Source organism: Pseudophryne corroboree, chromosome 7 (genome assembly GCF_028390025.1).
Source record: "Pseudophryne corroboree isolate aPseCor3 chromosome 7, aPseCor3.hap2, whole genome shotgun sequence".
NCBI classification, from domain to species: Eukaryota; Metazoa; Chordata; class Amphibia; order Anura; family Myobatrachidae; genus Pseudophryne; species Pseudophryne corroboree.
In genome coordinates, this window is record NC_086450.1 from 410,444,899 (window position 1) to 410,463,648 (window position 18,750).

An 18,750-nucleotide genomic window follows, 5' to 3' on the forward strand; every position below is an offset into this window, starting at 1 on the left:
TCGCTAATCTTACTCACACAGCTACCTCATTGCGCCTCTTTTTTTCTTTGCGTCATGTGCTGTTTGGGGAGGGTTTTTTGGAAGGGACATCCTGCGTGACACTGCAGTGCCACTCCTAGATGGGCCCGGTGTTTGTGTCGGCCACTAGGGTCGCTAATCTTACTCACACAGCTACCTCATTGCGCCTCTTTTTTTCTTTGCATCATGTGCTGTTTGGGGAGGGTTTTTTGGAAGGGCCATCCTGCGTGACACTGCAGTGCCACTCCTAGATGGCCCCGGTGTTTGTGTCGGCCACTAGGGTCGCTAATCTTACTCACACAGCTACCTCATTGCGCCTCTTTTTTTCTTTGCGTCATGTGCTGTTTGGGGAGGGTTTTTTGGAAGGGACATCCTGCGTGACACTGCAGTGCCACTCCTAGATGGGCCCGGTGTTTGTGTCGGCCACTAGGGTCGCTTATCTTACTCACACAGCGACCTTGGTGCAAATTTTAGGACTAAAAATAATATTGTGAGGTGTGAGGTATTCAGAATAGACTGAAAATGAGTGTAAATTATGGTTTTTGAGGTTAATAATACTTTGGGATCAAAATGACCCCCAAATTCTATGATTTAAGCTGTTTTTTAGTGTTTTTTGAAAAAAACACCCGAATCCAAAACACACCCGAATCCGACAAAAAAAATTCGGTGAGGTTTTGTCAAAATGCGTTCGAACCCAAAACACGGCCGCGGAACCGAACCCAAAACCAAAACACAAAACCCGAAAAATTTCAGGCGCTCATCTCTAGAAAACACCCCTATGGGGCATACTTGCCTACCTGACCCTCTCCATGAGGGAGAAAATGCTCTGTTCCTGGACTTTCCTGGTAATGTATGATTGCCATCACCTGTGGTGAGCTAGTTAATTGATAAGAAAGGTGTTTCACCACAGGTGATGGCAATCATACATTACCAGGAAAGTCCAGGAACAGAACATTTTCTCCCTCATGGAGAGGGTCAGGTAGGCAAGTATGCTATGGGGTAGAAATTCTCAGTTTATGATGAAAACAACTAAAGGAGGGGTGTTACCTCTTTTAAGATCAGAACACTTAAGGAAGGGGCACATTAGAAAACAAACGTTTCCTAGTTGGTATTGCAGCTTCACACAACCAGTAGACCTCCAGTTAAAACTACAGGTCCCCCACCATGTCCCATCAGCCAAAAGCTGTACGTTAACATGTATCAGGCAACGATTGATGGAACTTGTAGTACACAGCTGGTGAGACATTTGCTTCTCCAATAGTTTCCAGATAGGGCTGTCAGAGTGATGTGTTACAGAGATACTACCCTAGGGCAAACGGCGATAAATAACCCCAAACTGTAACAAACCGTCTAAGGGGTTTATTCATGAAGCAGTGAAGTGTGGAAAAGTGAGACGGTGAAGAAGTTGCCCATGGCAACCAATCAGCATTGATGTAACATTAATAATTGCATATCATAAAATTATACAGAGCAGCCAAGGGCAACTTCTCTAATGGATCACTTTTCCACTCTTTTCACGAAAAGAGTAAATAGACCCCTAAGTGGGGAAGGAAGTTGCCCATAGCAACAAATCAGATGTTATCATTCTATACAAAGTGTCACCTACCAGTGTGCCCTGAGAGACGTAGTTTCCAAATAATTTGAGCATCCCTCCCAACATGACCCTCTCCAGGAGGGACAGAATGCTCTACTCCTGGGTTTCACTCTTAATTTATGGTTGCCATTACCTGTGCTGAAACACCTTTCTTATCCATTAACCTGTTCAACACAGGTGCCGGCAATCATAAATTAAGAGAAAAGTCCAGAAGCAGAGCATTGTGTCCCTCCTGGAGTGGGTCATTTTGGGAGGTATGATTTGAGGGTCACATGTTCTATTAAAATCATAGCATGCAGCTGATTGGCTGCTATGGGCAGATTCTACACCTGTCCTCTTTAGCGAGCACTCACGATGACCGCAAAGATACGCATCATGTGTCGCCATAGCAACTACGGGCAGCAGGATATCATGTGTCGTCCAGTCCCCGCCCTCAGTTTAAAGAGCTGACCACGCCCACACGCCCAATCAGGACGGCCGGCGTGTTTCGAATTTGCTCGGGCGCTCACTCCAGCCGCGCGCGCCGCATCCTCAGGTGACCTCCGACCGCTTCCGGCTCCGATGCTGCCTGACGTAACTGCCTGACGTAACCACCTTTCCTCTGCAGGGAGCCAATACCAACTCGCTGGCACTGTTCAAAAACACGCGCCCCACCCCCCTTGTTTCCTCCAGTCCAGGGAAAACCCAGGCGTTTACCTCATTGGCTGGTTTCGGGAGGGCAGTGAATCACTAGAAGCCATAATTACTGAGGGAAATACCTCATGCGCTATCTGACTGACGCCAATAGCTGCGAGGCTGCACCAGCGGCGGAAAACGTTAAACACACAAACGAATCGTTGTTTCCGGACCACGCAATATGATTTAGGTTGGGAATTTCTTGAGTTTAGCTGACATCACTGCCCGGGGCTTTCGGTTTCCATGGAAACATAGGTTACCGCTCATTGGTTAGATTTGGGAAAAGCCGCTGACACGACATTGGCTGGACTTGCATTGTGGGCGTGGTTATCCGCCCCCATCCCCCGGCTCCTGCCCTTGTAGTAGTGGGCGGGGACATCGTGTGCACTCAGGGGGGCGGGGATAATGTATGCGCCCCTGTGGGCGGGGACGGTGAATTCACTGAATGGGAATGAGCGGCAGTGGGCGTGGCCCCAGCCATGGTGGGAGTTCGGCCCAGCCGCCGCCACTGTTGCTGCACACCGAGACCCGAATCCTGCACCAGGCAGCCGCACCGCACCTCTGCTCGCCCATCTACCTCACTTACCTGCCGGGATGAAGGGAGGCGGTGAGTGCGACCCAGTAGCCTCAGCTAGCTCTGTCATGGGCTTCATATGGGGGGGTCTGTGTAATTTATACCGGTCATGGGCATCATACAGGGATCTGTGCCCACCGGACGTTACCGGGGGGAGGGGGATACACAACCTGGGGCCCTCCAGCTGCAGAAGAACCACAAGTCCAAGCATGCAACGCAAGTCTGGCTGCCACAGCATCCTGCCGCGTGCAGTTCCATCCATAGTCGCTGGCGGGCAACAGGTTGATAGCTACTTGTGATAGATAGATATATATATATATATATATATATATCTCTATCTATCTATGTGTATATATATATATATATATATATATATATGTGTATATATATATATATATATATATATGTGTGTGTGTCTCATACAGTATATATGAATGTATGATACATATATACCCCCCTTCCCCCATGTATCTGGTATTGCTGTGCATCTGATCATTGTACTGTTTGTTTGTGTATGTGTGTATTATATATATAATTTTATTTAGTTTTTATTGAACAAGGCAGCAGTGGGTTAATAATGATTTGACTGGTTTATACTTTGGAAGAGCCGCCTCTATTTGTTATAAAAGTCATGTGCTGGAATTTTGGAGTTTCAATGAAACCTGTAGTGTGTGTCTGTACCCAGCACTAATCTCTGCCCCCCTGCTGGGCTGCTCTCTCTGCGGCTGCCCCAATCATTAGGGCCCAATGATCAGCCACTTCCTGCCCCCACTGGATTTTAAATCTCCCTCCAAAGTTTGCTAAGAGTTGGTTTGGAGGAGGGGCAGTCTCTGTAGTGTGTGAAATGCTCCAGTATTACTTTTAATAATTACTTTTAGTGATTACTCTTATTACTTTTAGTATCAGATTTGTTGTATCAGCTCAGTGACTTTGTAAACCTGTGTTGTTACACATCCCTGTGGAATGAGTCTGCCTGGATTGGGATAACTACTTAAATCCAATGAACTGGAATGATTTTATTTTCCTGCTTTTTCTTATGTCATTGAGATAGTGTGTTTGATTTCTGATCACTTATGGAGTCTAGTAACTTTGTATAATTTGTGCGTGAATATCATTGTATAATTCTTTGTATATTACACAAAACAATGATCTAACACTGAACAATTTAATTAGCCTGTGTTGTGTCCTAGCACATTGTCTCACACTATATGTGTATTGTCTGGATATAAACACTACTTTTCTATGTATATTTGATTGGAGCAGAGAGTAAATCCCATAATGTTTAGCTGACCTGTGTGGACTAATTGATTAGGTCGGGAATGTGCAGTGGGGCGGGTGGGTGAGGTTTGAAAATCAACTAGTGGCAGCCAGTAGCTAGCCATGTGTGGAAGGGGAGGAGGGCTCACTGCTGGCTGATCACTTCTGTCTCCTGGAATGCCCTGCAGGGTTAAACTGATCTAATCCAGGGTTTCCCAGTCTGCTTTACCATGTACCCCCCAATGTGTCTTTACATGTATTCAGAGTACCCCTCAATGGAATACATACATTTTTACTTAATGAGAAGAGAGACAGTTCAAAAAAATAAGTTGTTTGGTTTCATCAGAAATTACTATTCGCTAGATGGAAGATATATAATTATTTATTAACAGTTTCTTATATAGCGCAGCAAGTTCTGTTGCGCTTTACAGTTGGAAACAATGAAATTACTTTGCAGACACCCTTTTACCTTGTTTCTGTCTGTTGATGGATTATTATACAAGTTCCTTTTATATAGATACAAACTGCATTTATCCACTGTAATGGTAAAGGTACATGTAGTTTGTAGCCACTTCCATATCTACATATAGATGCGTCCTCGTACCCTGAGCATCTCTGCGCCATACTGTGCGGCTGAGACGCCCTGGCAGGGGTAACGCACCGTATATTTCTTTACATATGCTGTGGATGCAGTAAAGAGCCGCTCACAGAGTACCCGAGGCACCAGGCTGCGACTTTAATCCTGTAGCCATTTGTATAACACGTACAAAGTCGCAGATGCTCGTATCAGAGCCGTTTTGCGCAATCACAGGTCGCACCCGGGAATTGTACACTGGTTCTTCATGGGTGCGACCTGCCATGTGACTCCTTTTAGACTGGCAACACAACCCGGTTGGGTTGCCATCAGAGGCAGGAGCGGAGGCTGCGCCGGTGTCATCAAGGGTGGGTGTGGAGGCGGTGCTTTGAGATGATTACTTCACACCGCCTCCTCCATACTGTGAACCAGTCTCTGATCGCATCGACCTGGGTAACCCGTTCACATTGCACCTGACCCGGGAATAATCCTGCTTTATTCCCGGTTTGAAATACCAGGTTAGGCGATCCGGGAATTCAGGACTTAACCCCTTCCACACAATTTACCAGGTTAATTGTGCGGTGTGAAAGGGGTATTAGTTATGTTCATCTCAGAACTCCCATAAGCTGCGTCTGCTGTTCTAGCGAAGTAGGGATACTACACCTAACACACGCTTTTATAGCATGACAATACAATTCCATGTCACAAGTAAGCTGCCTCTAAAATGTTGCTGCTAGATGGCAAGATGTATATTGCTGGCTACTTATTTCTGCATTTGTGTGTTTGTGTCTCAAGCTTGGCTACAAGCAACTTACACACAGGATGGCTGGTCAGCATAGGGGAAAAAACAGTTCCACTGTCATTGTGCTTGGCACGTACAACATTTACATGAATGTTTGACTGTTACCTGTGGCTGGTCTGGGCAAACGTTGGCTCTCTGCTATTGTGACGCTATGAGTACAACATCTATGTTCTGACAGGGTTTGCTGGAACCTTTAGTTCAACAACAGCCAGATGCTTCCTGCCGCTCTATTCTAACTTATAGGCCCTACACACATGCCGATTTTCTGAAAGATATGAACGATCTCGTTCATAAATGAACGAGAACTCGTTCATATCTTTCAGTGTGGAGACTCCTGCGATGAACGATGCGCGGCTCCGCGCTCGTTCATCGCTGGTCTCCCGTCGGCTGTGCATGCAGGCCAATATGGACGATCTCGTCCATATTTGCCTGCACTTCAATGCAGCCGCGTGACGGGGGGAGTGAAGAAACTTCACTCCCCCCGTCACTGCTGCCCCCCCGCCGCCGGGTCGCTCGTCGGGCACCTCGGCGGCGCATCGGGAAATGTGTAGGGCCCCTTACTGTACTATGGGGCTAATTCAGTAAGGATAGCAAATTCTGCTAATCGGCAGAATTTGCTATCCTTTGCCTAACATGCTGGGCGCCGCCCAGCATGCTGACCAGAGCCGCTGCCCCCCCCCCCCCCCCCCCTTCAACAAGCAGAAATACTGGAAGCCTCCTGCCGCCTTCTCCCTGATCACAGCGGCTGCGTGTGATCTCTCACAGCCGCCGTGATGACGCCCCCGTTCGCGCTGCACCGTCCTCGCTACGCTCTGTCTCCTCCCTGGAACGGAGCATTGCTCGGCCTGACTGACAGGCCGAGGCAATTGCATTTTCTGCGCCCCCCCCCCCCCAGAAAGTGCGGGCGCATACGCAGGACGGGCGCTGCACTTGCGCCCGCGGGGCAATCTTAAAAACTCCGGTTGGAGCGCAAATCGCGACCCAACCTGAATTAGCCCCTACCTATATAAGGAGGACGTTTTCTGACTACAGTATTTCGCATACAAGGGAAAGCCCCAGTCACATGCATGTTTTATGCATTTCATTTTTCCACAATTGCTTGAAGATCTGTTAAGATGTTAGAGGGATTGGCCATTGGCAGTTTTTAAAAGGCACATTGAAATGAATATCCCTTCAAATAGGGGCATATAACTGACAACATATGGCTGACAATTAATTCAATGGTCTGAGGTTTTCACTGCCAATCTGTTTCCAGCAAAACAATAGAACCAGGATGTATGAATGACCCACAGTACTAGAAACAGAATAGGGTGGCTGTATATTTGCTTTCCAAGCGCCATCCGAAGCCTGTACAGTATTGTGGGTGTACATTTCTCTGACGTCCTAGTGGATGCTGGGAACTCCGTAAGGACCATGGGGAATAGCGGCTCCGCAGGAGACTGGGCACAACTAAAGAAAGCTTTAGGACTACCTGGTGTGCACTGGCTCCTCCCTCTATGACCCTCCTCCAGACCTCAGTTAGAATTTTGTGCCCGGCCGAGCTGGATGCACACTAGGGGCTCTCCTGAGCTCCTAGAAAAGAAAGTATATTTTAGTTTTTTTATTTTCAGTGAGATCTGCTGGCAACAGACTCACTGCTACGAGGGACTTAGGGGAGAGAAGCGGACCTACCTGCTTGCAGCTAGCTTGGGCTTCTTAGGCTACTGGACACCATTAGCTCCAGAGGGATCGAACACAGGCCCAGCCTCGGTCGTCCGGTCCCGGAGCCGCGCCGCCGTCCCCCATGCAGAGCCAGAAGCAAGAAGAACGTCCAGGAAATCGGCGGCAGAAGACTCCGGTCTTCATTAAGGTAGCGCACAGCACTGCAGCTGTGCGCCATTGCTCCCTGTGCACACCACATACTCCGGTCACTGATGGGTGCTGGGGGGGGGGCGGCGGCGCCCTGGGCAGCAATTAGAGTACCTTAAGAGTGGCAAATCACACATAATATAGCCTAATAAGCTATATATGTGTAAAATACCACTGCCACATTATGATTATAAGAGCGGGAGAAGTCTGCCGAAAAAGGGGCGGGGCTATCTCCCTCAGCACACTGGCGCCATTTTCTCTTCACAGTGCAGCTGGAAGACAGCTCCCCAGACTCTCCCCTGTAGTTTTCAGGCTCAAAGGGTTAAAAAGAGAGGGGGGGCACTAAATTTAGGCGCAAATCTGTGTATTATAGCAGCTATAAGGGAAAAATCACTGTGGGTAGTACTAGTGTGAATCCCTGCATTATATAGCGCTCTGGTGTGTGCTGGCATACTCTCTCTCTGTCTCCCCAAAGGACTTTGTGGGGTCCTGTCCTCAGTCAGAGCATTCCCTGTGTGTGTGGTGGTGTGTCGGTACGGCTGTGTCGACATGTTTGATGAGGAGGCTTATGTGGAGGCGGAGCAGATGCCGATAAATATGATGTCACCCCCTGCGGGGTCGACACCTGAGTGGATGGACATGTGGAAGGTATTACGTGACAGTGTCAACTCCTTACATAAAAGGTTTGACGACATAGCAGATGTGGGACAGCCGGCTTCTCAGCCCGTGCCTGCCCAGGCGTCTCAAAAGCCATCAGGGGCCCTAAAACGCCCACTACCTCAGATGGCAGACACAGATGTCGACACAGATACTGACTCCAGTGTCGACGACGATGAGACTACTGTACATTCCAATAGAGCCACCCGTTACATGATTACGGCAATAAAAAATGTGTTGCACATTTATGATATTACCCCAGGTACCACAAAAAAGGGTATTATGTTTGGGGAGAAAAAAAGCTTCCAGTGGTTTTTCCCCCATCTGATGAACTAAATGTGTGAAGAAGCGTGAGCTTCCCCCGATAAGAAACTGGTAATTTCTAAAAGGTTACTAATGGCGTACCATTTCCCGCCAGAGGATAGGTCACGTTGGGAGACATCCCCTAGGGTGGATAAAGCGCTCACACGTCTGTCAAAGAAGGTGGCACTACCGTCTCAGGACACGGCCGCCCTAGAGCCTGCAGATAGAATGCAGGAGGCTATCCTGAAGTCTGTATATACACACTCAGGCATTATACTGAGACCAGCTATTGCTTCAGCATGAATGTGCAGTGCTGCAGCTGCGTGGTCAGATTCTCTGTACCTTAAGACAGGGACACTATATTGCTAACCATAGAGCATATTAAAGACGCAGTCTTATACATGAGAGATGCACAGAGGGATAATTGCCGACTGGCATCTAAAATAAACGCAATGTCCATTTCTGCCAGGAACTCGGCAGTGGACAGGTGATGCTGATTCTAAAAGGCACATGGAAGTTTTGCCTTACAAGGGTGAGGAGTTGTTTGGGGATGGTCTCTCGGACCTCGTTTCCACAGCTACAGCTGGGAAATCAACATTTTGCCCCATGTTCCCTCACAGCCAAAGAAAGCACCGTATTATCAGGTACAGTCCTTTCGGCCCCAGAAAGGCAAGCGGGTTAAAGGCGCGTCCTTTCTGCCCAGAGGCAGAGGTAGAGGGAAAAAGCTGCAGCATACAGCCAGTTCCCAGGAACAAAAGTCCTCCCCCGCTTCATCTAAGTCCATGACGCTGGGGCTCCACAGGCGGAGCCAGGTACAATGGGGGCCCGTCTCAAGAATTTCAGCGACCAGTGGGCTCGCTCATGGGTGGATCCCTGGATTCTACAGGTAGTATCTCAGGGGTACAAGCTGGAATTCGAGACGTCTCCCCCTCGCCGTTTCCTCAAATCTGCCTTGCCGACAGCTCCCTCAGACAGGGAGGCAGTGCTGGAGGCAATTCACAAGCTGTATTCGCAGCAGGTGATAGTCATGGTACCCCTTCTTCAATAGGGACGGGGTTACTATTCCACAATGTTTGTGGTACCGAAACCGGACGGTTCGGTGAGACCCATTTTAAATTTGAAATCCTTGAACACTTATATACGAAGGTTCAAGTTCAAAATGGAATCGCTCTGGGCGGTTATTGCAAGCCTGGACGAAGGGGATTACATGGTATCACTGGACATCAAGGATGCTTACCTACATGTCCCCATTTACCCTCCTCACCAGGAGTACCTCAGATTTGTGGTACAGGACTGTCATTACCAATTCCAAACGTTGCCGTTTGGTCTGTCCACGGCACCGAGGGTATTTACCAAGGTAATGGCAGAGATGATGATACTCCTTTGAAGGAAGGGAGTTATAATTATCCCGTACTTGGACGATCTCCTTATAAAGGCGAGGTCCAGGGAACAGTTGTTGATCGGAGTAGCACTAGCTGGGGCAGTGCTACAACAGCACGGCTGGATCCTGAACATTCCGAACTCGCAGCTGATTCCTACAACGCGTCTACTGTTCCTGGGGATGGTTCTCGACACAGAACAGAAAAAAGTGTTTCTCCCGGAGGAGAAGGCCAAGGAGTTGTCATCTCTAGTCAGAGACCTCCTAAAACCAAAACAGGTGTCGGTGCACCATTGCACGCGAGTCCTGGGAAAGATGGTGGCTTCTTACGAAGCAATTCCATTCGGAGGGTTCCATGCAAGGATCTTTCAGTGGGATCTGTTGGACAGGTGGTCCGGATCGCATCTTCAGATGCATCTGCTGATAACCCTGTCTCCAAGGGCCAGGGTGTCGCTGTTGTGATGGCTGCAGAGTGCTCATCTTCCAGAGGGCCGCAGATTCGGCATACAGGACTGGGTCCTGGTGACCTCGGATGCCAGCCTTCGAGGTTGGGGGGCAGTCACACAGGGAAGAAACTTCCAAGGACAATGGTCAAGTCAGGAGACTTCCCTACACATAAATATTCTGGAACTAAGGGCCATTTGCAATGCCCTAAGTCAGGCAAGACCCCTGCTTCAAAACCAGCCGGTGCTGATCTAATCAGACAACGTCACGGCGGTCGCCCATGTAAACCGACAGGGCGGCACAAGAAGCAGGATGGCAATGGCACAAGGATTCTCAGATGGGCGGAAAATCACGTGTTAGCACTGTCAGCAGTGTTCATTCCCGGAGTGGACAACTGGGAAGCAGACTTTCTCAGCAGACACGACCTCCACCCGGGAGAGTGGGGACTTCATCCAGAAGTCTTCCAAATGATTGTACACCATTGGGAAGGGCCACAGGTGGACATGATGGCGTCCCGCCTCAACAAAAAGCTAAAATGTTATTGCGCCAGGTCAAGGGACCCTCAGGCGATAGCTGTGGACGCTCTGGTAACACCGTGGGTGTACCAGTAGGTGTATGTGTTCCTTCCTCTGCCTCTCATACCCAAGGTACTGAGAATAATGAGAGGAGTAAGAACTATACTCGTGGTTCCGGATTGGCCAAGAAGATCTTGGTACCCAGAACTTCAAGAAATGATCTCAGAGGACCCATGGCCTCTGCCGCTCAGACAGGACCTGCTGCAGCAGGGGCCCTGTCTGTTCCAAGACTTACCGCGGCTGCGTTTGACGGCATGGCGGTTGAACACCGGATCCTGAAGGAAAAGGGCATTCCGGAGGAAGTTATCCCTACGCTAATTAAAGCTAAGAAAGAAGTGACCGCAAACCATTATCACCGCATATGGCGGAAATATGTTGGGTGGTGTGAGGCCAGGAAGGCCCCAACGGAGGAATTCAGCTAGGTCGATTTCTGCACTTCCTACAGTCAGGGGTGACTATGGGCCTAAAATTGGGTTCCATTAAGGTCCAGATTTCGGCTCTGCCGATTTTCTTTCAAAAAGAACTGGCTTCACTACCTGAAGTTCAGACATTTGTTAAGGGAGTGCTGCATATTCAGCCCCCTTTTGTGCCCCCAGTGGCACCTTGGGATCTCAACGTGGTGTTGGATTTCCTAAAGTCGCATTGGTTTGAACCACTTAAAACCGTGGAACTAAAATATCTCACGTGGAAAGTGGTCATGCTGTTGGCCTTGGCTTCGGCCAGGCGTGTGTCAGAATTGGCGGCTTTGTCTTGTAAAAGCCCTTATCTGATTTTCCATATGGATAGGGCGGAATTGAGGACTCGTCCCCAATTTCTCCCAAAGGTGGTTTCAGCGTTTCATTTGAACCAGCCTATTGTGGTGCCTGCGGCTACTCATGACTTGGAGGACTCCAAGTTGCTGGACGTAGTCCGGGCCCTAAAAATCTATGTTTCCAGGACAGCTGGAGTCCGAAAGACTGACTCGCTATTTATCCTGCATGCGCCCAACAAGTTGGGTGCGCCTGCTTCAAAGCAGACTATTGCTCGCTGGATCTGTAGCACGATTCAACTTGCACATTCTGCGGCTGGACTGCCGCATCCTAAATCTGTAAAAGCCCATTCCACGAGGAAGGTGGGCTCTTCTTAGGCGGCTGCCCGAGGGGTCTCGGCTTAACAGCTTTGCCGAGCAGCTACTTGGTCGGGGTCAAACACATTTGCTAAATTCTACAAGTTTGATACCCTGGCTGAGGAGGACCTAGAGGGTGGGTAGTCATGTGACCGCCGGTCGGCTGACCGACAGTCACATGACCTCCTCCGTGAGCCCGACGGCTCGCTATCCCGATGGTCGGCATGCCGACCAACAGGGACTATTTCCACTCGTGGGTGTCCACGACACCCATAGAGTGGGAATAGAACCCGTGGCGAGCGCAGCGAGCCCGCAAGGGGCTTGCTGCACTCGCCCCTCCCCGCCGGGATCCCGGCGTCTGTATGCTGCCGGGATCCCGGCGTCGGTAAGGTGACCGGCGGTCAGGAGACCGCCGGTCACCCGTACTACACCCGACCTAGAGTTCGCTCATTCGGTGCTGCAGAGTCATCCGCACTCTCCCGCCCGTTTGGGAGCTTTGGTATAATCCCCATGGTCCTTACAGAGTTCCCAGCATCCACTAGGACGTCAGAGAAAATAAGATTTTACTCACCGGTAAATCTATTTCTCGTAGTCCGTAGTGGATGCTGGGCGCCCATCCCAAGTGCGGATTGTCTGCAATACTTGTATATAGTTATTGTTTAACTAAAGGGTTATTGTTGAGCCATCTGTTGAGAGGCTCAGTTATATTTCATACTGTTAACTGGGTATAATATCACGAGTTATACGGTGTGATTGGTGTGGCTGGTATGAGTCTTACCCGGGATTCAAAATCCTTTCCTTATTGTGTCAGCTCTTCCGGGCACAGTATCCTAACTGAGGTCTGGAGGAGGGTCATAGAGGGAGGAGCCAGTGCACACCAGGTAGTCCTAAAGCTTTCTTTAGTTGTGCCCAGTCTCCTGCGGAGCCGCTATTCCCCATGGTCCTTATGGAGTTCCCAGCATCCACTACGGACTACGAGAAATAGAATTACCGGTGAGTAAATTCTTATTTTTCCAGCCCACACTGAGGGGCTGCTGCTACTATGTGTATTGGAGCATGAGTTAATATATGAATGTATTCATAAATCTCCTTTCTTTAAAATTGTCACTTAATGCTTTAGATATTATTATTTTAATGCGAACTTTTCAAGGTTCGGTACCAAGCACAGGCGCAACATTATCTATTTCCTTTGCGCAAGGGGAATTCTATTCTGCTTCTGTCTCTGGCAAATACTGGAGGCAGAATAAAGTACAGATGGGTAAAACCAAACCTTCTTATGGGTAATAGCACTAGAATGAATGAGGAAATGTTCATGCATACTCGCAGTTCCATATTAATGGTAGCACTATAGTTAAGTCATGAGGCTGTAGTAATAATTCAGTACATAGTTAGCAATTGGGCAAAACCATGTGCACTGCAGGTGGGGCAGATGTTAGATTTCGGTGGGGTATATTGTTTCTGTGCAGGGTAAATACTGGCTGCTTAATTTATACACTGCAATTTAGATTTTGGTTTGAACACACCCCACCCAAATCTAACTTTCTCTAACGTCCTAGTGGATGCTGGGGACTCCGTAAGGACCATGGGGAATAGACGGGCTCCGCAGGAGACTGGGCACTCTAAGAAAGATTTAGTACTACTGGTGTGCACTGGCTCCTCCCTCTATGCCCCTCCTCCAGAACTCAGTTAGAATCTGTGCCCGGACAGAGCTGGGTGCATTTTAGTGAGCTCTCCTGAGCTTGCTAATAAGAAAATATTTTAGTTAGGTTTTTTATTTTCAGAGAGCTTCTGCTGGCAACAGACTCTCTGCTACGTGGGACTGAGGGGAGAGAAGCAAACCTACTAACTGCGGCTAGGTTGCGCTTCTTAGGCTACTGGACACCATTAGCTCCAGAGGGATCGAACACAGGAACCTAACCTTGGTCGTCCGTTCCCGGAGCCGCGCCACCGTCCCCCTAGCAGAGCCAGAAGACAAAAGCCTGCGGGTTGAAGCAAGAAGACGTCAAAATCGGCGGCAGAAGACTCCTGTCTTCATATGAGGTAGCGCACAGCACTGCAGCTGTGCGCCATTGCGCCCACACTAACCCACACACTCCGGTCACTGTAGGGCGCAGGGGGGGCGCCCTGGGCAGCAATTAAGTACCTCCTGGCAAAAGCAGCATATATACAGTTGGACACTGTTATATGCATGAGCCCCCACCATTAATTTCACACAATATCGCGGGACAGAAGCCCGCCGCTGAGGGGGCGGGGCCTTCTTCCTCAGCACTCACCAGCGCCATTTTCTCTCCACAGCTCCGCTGAGAGGAAGCTCCCCAGGCTCTCCCCTGCAGACTCACGGTAGAAAGGGTAAAAAGAGAGGGGGGGCACATAAATTTAGCGCATTAATCATATTTCTCGAACGTCCTAGTGGATGCTGGGGACTCCAAAAGGACCATGGGGGGGTTGCGGCTCCGCAGGAGACTGGGCACAAAGTAAAAGCTTTAGGACTATAGCTGGTGTGCACTGGCTCCTCCCCCTATGACCCTCCTCCAAGCCTCAGTTAGATTTTGTGCCCGAACGAGAAGGGTGCAATCTAGGTGGCTCTCCTGAGCTGCTTAGAGTAAAAGTTTAAATAGGTTTTTTATTTTCAGTGAGACCTGCTGGCAACAGGCTCACTGCATCGAGGGACTTAGGGGAGAGAAACGAACTCACCTGCGTGCAGAGTGGATTGGGTTTCTTAGGCTACTGGACATTAGCTCCAGAGGGACGATCACAGGCCCAGCCATGGATGGGTCCCGGAGCCGCGCCGCCGGCCCCCTTACAGATGCTGAAGCAAGAAGAGGTTCATAAATCGGCGGCAGAAGACTTTCCTGTCTTCATAAGGTAGCGCACAGCACTGCAGCTGTGCGCCATTGCTCTCAGCACACTTCACACTCCGGTCACTGAGGGTGCAGGACGCTGGGGGGGGGGGGCGTCCTGGGAAGCAATGAATTTACCTTAGTTGGCGAAAAATACATCACATATAGCTCCTGGGCTATATGGATGTATTTAACCCCTGCCAGTTTTCCAGTAAAAAGCGGGAGAAGAGCCCGCCGTGAAGGGGGCGGGGCCTATCTCCTCAGCACACAGCGCCATTTTTCCCACACAGCTCCGCTGGTAGGAAGGCTCCCAGAATCTCCCCTGCATCCTGCAACTACAGAAACAGGGTAAAAAAGAGAGGGGGGCACTTATTTGGCAAAATAACAGATATAAGCAGCTATAAGGGATAGACACTTATTGTAAGGTTGTCCCTATACATATATAGCGCTCTGGTGTGTGCTGGCAAACTCTCCCTCTGTCTCCCCAAAGGGCTAAGTGGATCCTGTCCTCTATCAGAGCATTCCCTGTGTGTGTGCTGGGTGTCGGTACGTGTGTCGACATGTATGAGGAGGAAAATGATGTGGAGGCGGAGCAGAGTGTCTGTAACAGTGATGTCACCCCCTAGGGGGTCGACACCTGAGTGGATGTACTGTTGAAAATTACGTGACAGTGTCAGCTCTATATAAAAAAACAGTGGTTGACATGAGACAGCCGGCTACTCAGCTTGTGCCTGTCCAGACGTCTCATAGGCCGTCAGGCAGATGGCAGATACAGACGCCGACACGGATACTGACTCCTGTGTCGACGGTGAAGAGACAACCGTGATTTCCAGTAGGGCCACACGTTACATGATTGAGACAATGGAAAATGTTTTATACATTTCTGATAATACGAGTACCACCAAAAAAGGGGTATTATGTTCGGTGAGGGAAAAACTACCTGTAGTTTTCCTGAATCTGAGAAATAAAATGTGTGATGATGCGTGGGTTTCCCCCCGATAACAATTAATAATTTCTTAAAAAGTATTGGCTGCATACCCTTTCCCGCCAGAGGTTAGGATGCATTGGGAAACACCCCCTAGGGGGGATAAGGCGCTCACACGCTTGTAAGAACAAGGGCTCTACCCTCTCATGAGATGGCCGCCCTTAAGGATCCTGCTGATAGAAAGCAGGAGGGTATCCAAAAAAAGGTATTTACACACATACTGGTGTTATACTGCGACCAGCTATCGCCTCAGCCTGGAGGTGCAGTGCTGGGTTGGCATGGTCGGATTCCCTGACTGGAAATATTGATATCCTAGATAAGGATAGTATATTATTGCCTATAGAGCTTTTAAAAGATGCATTTCTATATATGCATGATGCACAGCGGAATAATTGCCGACTGGCATCAAGTATAAGTGCGTTGTCCAATTCTACCAGTAAAATGGTCAGGTGATGCGGATTCCAAACGTCATTTGGAAGTATTGCTTTTGAAAGGGGACATTTGGGGTCGGTCTTTTAGACCTGGTGGCCACGGCAACAGCTGGGAAATCCACGTTTGTACCCCAGGTCGCCTCTCAAAATAAGACGCCGTATTATCAGGCGCAGTCCTTTGTTGGCAAGCGGACAAAAGGTTCCTCTTTTCTGCTCGTGACAGAGGGAGAGGAAAAAGGCTGCAGAGATCAGCCAGTTCCCAGGAACAGAAACCCTTTCCAGCCTCTGCCAAGCCCTCAGTATGACGCTAGGGCTTTACAAGCTCAGGCACGGTGGGGGCCCGTTCTCAATGAATTTCAGTGCGCAGTGGGCTCACTCGCAAGTAGACCCCTGGATCCTTCAGGTAATATCTCAGGGGTACATATTGGAATTCGAGACGTCTCCCCCTCGCCGTTTCCAAAAGTCGACTTTACCGACGTCTCCCTCGGACAGGGAGGCAGTTTTGGAAGCCATTCACAAGCTGTATTCCCAGCAGGTGATAATCAAGGTACCCCTCCTGCAACAGGGAACGGGGTATTATTCCACACTATTGTGGTACCGAAGCCAGACGGCTCGGTGAGACCGATTCTAAAATCTTTGAACACTTACATACAGAGGTTCAAATTCAAGATTGAGTCACTCAGAGCAGTGATTGCGAACCTGGAAGAAGGGGACTACATGATGTCTCGGGACATCAAGGATGCTTACCTTCATGTCAAAATTTACCCTTCTCACCAAGGGTACCTCAGGTTTATGGTACAGAACTGTCACTATCAGTTCAGACGCTGCCGTAGGGATGGTCCACGGCACCCCGGGTCTTTACCAAGGTAATGGCCGAAATGATGATGTTCCTTCGAAGGAAGGGAATTTTAGTTATCCCTTACTTGGACGATTCCCTGATAAGGGTAAGATCCAGGGAACAGTTGGAGGTCGGTGTAGCACTATCTCAGATAGTGTTGCGGCAGCACGATTGGATTCTCAATATTCCAAAATCGCAGCTGGTTCCGTCGACGTGTCTTCTGTTCCTAGGGATAATCCTGGACACAGTCCAGAAAAAGGTGTTTCTCCCGGAGGAGAAAGCCAGGGAGTTATCCGAGCTAGTCAGGAACCGCCTCAAACCGAGCCAAGTCTCAGTGCATCAATGCACAAGGGTTCTGGGTAAAATGGGGGCTTCCTACGAAGCAATCCCATTTGGCAGATTCCACGCAAGAACTTTCCAGTGGGACCTGCTGGACAAATGGTCCGGGTCGCATCTTCAGATGCATCAGCGGATAACCCTGTCACCAAGGACAAGGGTGTCCCTCCTGTGGTGGTTGCAGAGTGCTCATCTTCTAGAGGGCCGCAGATTCGGCATTCAGGACTGGGTCCTGGTAACCACGGATGCCAGCCTGCGAGGCTGGGGAGCAGTCACACAGGGAAGGAATATCCAGGACTTATGGTCAAGCCTGGAGACATCACTTCACATAAATATCCTGAAGCTAAGGGACATTTACAATGCTCTAAGCTTAGCAAGACCTTTGCTTCAAGGACAGCCGGTGTTGATCCAGTCGGACAACATCACGGCAGTCACCCACGTAAACAGACAGGGTGGCACAAGAAGCAGAAGGGCAATGACAGAAGCTGCAAGGATTCTTCGCTGGGCGGAAAATCATGGGATAGCACTGTCAGCAGTATTCATTCCGGGAGTGGACAACTGGGAAGCAGACTTCCTCAGCACGCCCTCCACCCGGGGAGAGTGGGGACTTCACCCAGAAGTCTTCCACAGGATTATAAACTGTTGGGAAAAACTCGACAGGTATTGCGCCAGGTCCAGGGACCCTCAGGCAATAGCTGTAGACGCTCTGGTAACACCGTGGGTGTACCAGTCAGGGTATGTGTTTCCTCCTCTGCCTCTCATACCCAAGGTACTGAGATTGATAAGATGGTGAGGAGTAAGCACTATATTCGTGGCTCCGGATTGGCCAAGAAGGACTTGGTAACCGGAACTTCAAGAGATGCTCACGGAGGATCCGTGGCCTCTACCTCTAAGAAGGGACCTGCTCCAGCAAGGACCCTGTCTGTTCCAAGACTTACCGCGGCTGCGTTTGACGGCATGGCGGTTGAACGCCGGATCCTGAAGGAAAAAGGGCATTCCGGATGAAGTCATCCCTATCCTGATCAAAGCCAGGAAGGATGTAACCGCAAAAACATCATCACCGCAATTGGCGAAAATATGTTGCGTGGTGCGAGGCCAGTAAGGCCCGACGGTGGAAATTCGACTGGGTCGATTCCTACATTTCCTGCAAACAGGAGTGTCTATGGGCCTGAAATTGGGGTCCATTAAGGTTCAAATTTCGGCCCTGTCAATTTTCTTCCAAAAAGAACTAGCTTCAGTCCCTGAAGTTCAGACGTTTGTAAAAGGGGTACTGCATATACAGCCTCCTTTTGTGCCTCCAGTGGCACTTGGGATCTCAATGTAGTTTTTTTTTTTTAGGATTCCAAAAGTCACATTGGTTTGAACCACTTAAATCTGTGGAGTTAAAATATCTCACATGGAAAGTGGTCATGCTGTTGGCCCTGGCCTGGGCCAGGCGCGTGTCAGAATTGGCGGCTTTATCCTGTAAAAGCCCTTATCTGATTTTCCATTCGGACAGGGCGGAATTGAGGACTCG

General features: G+C 49.3%; 1 protein-coding gene across 3 annotated transcripts in view; it reads left to right on the forward strand.

Moving 5' to 3' along the window:
* Nucleotides 1–2,180: 2,180 nt before the first annotated feature.
* The window catches only part of CCNF (cyclin F), a 57,562-nt gene continuing 40,992 nt past the window's right edge, over nt 2,181–18,750 (forward strand). Inside the window, exon 1 of one of the 3 annotated variants that reach the window (XM_063934687.1) lies at nt 2,181–2,894. In XM_063934687.1, coding sequence (XP_063790757.1) covers nt 2,693–2,894 — 202 coding nt within the window. In that variant the 5' untranslated portion in view covers nt 2,181–2,692. Of the gene's footprint in view, nt 2,895–2,955; nt 3,143–18,750 lie in introns of those variants that run through there. The other 2 variants (XM_063934688.1, XM_063934689.1) reach the window with 2 other exon arrangements.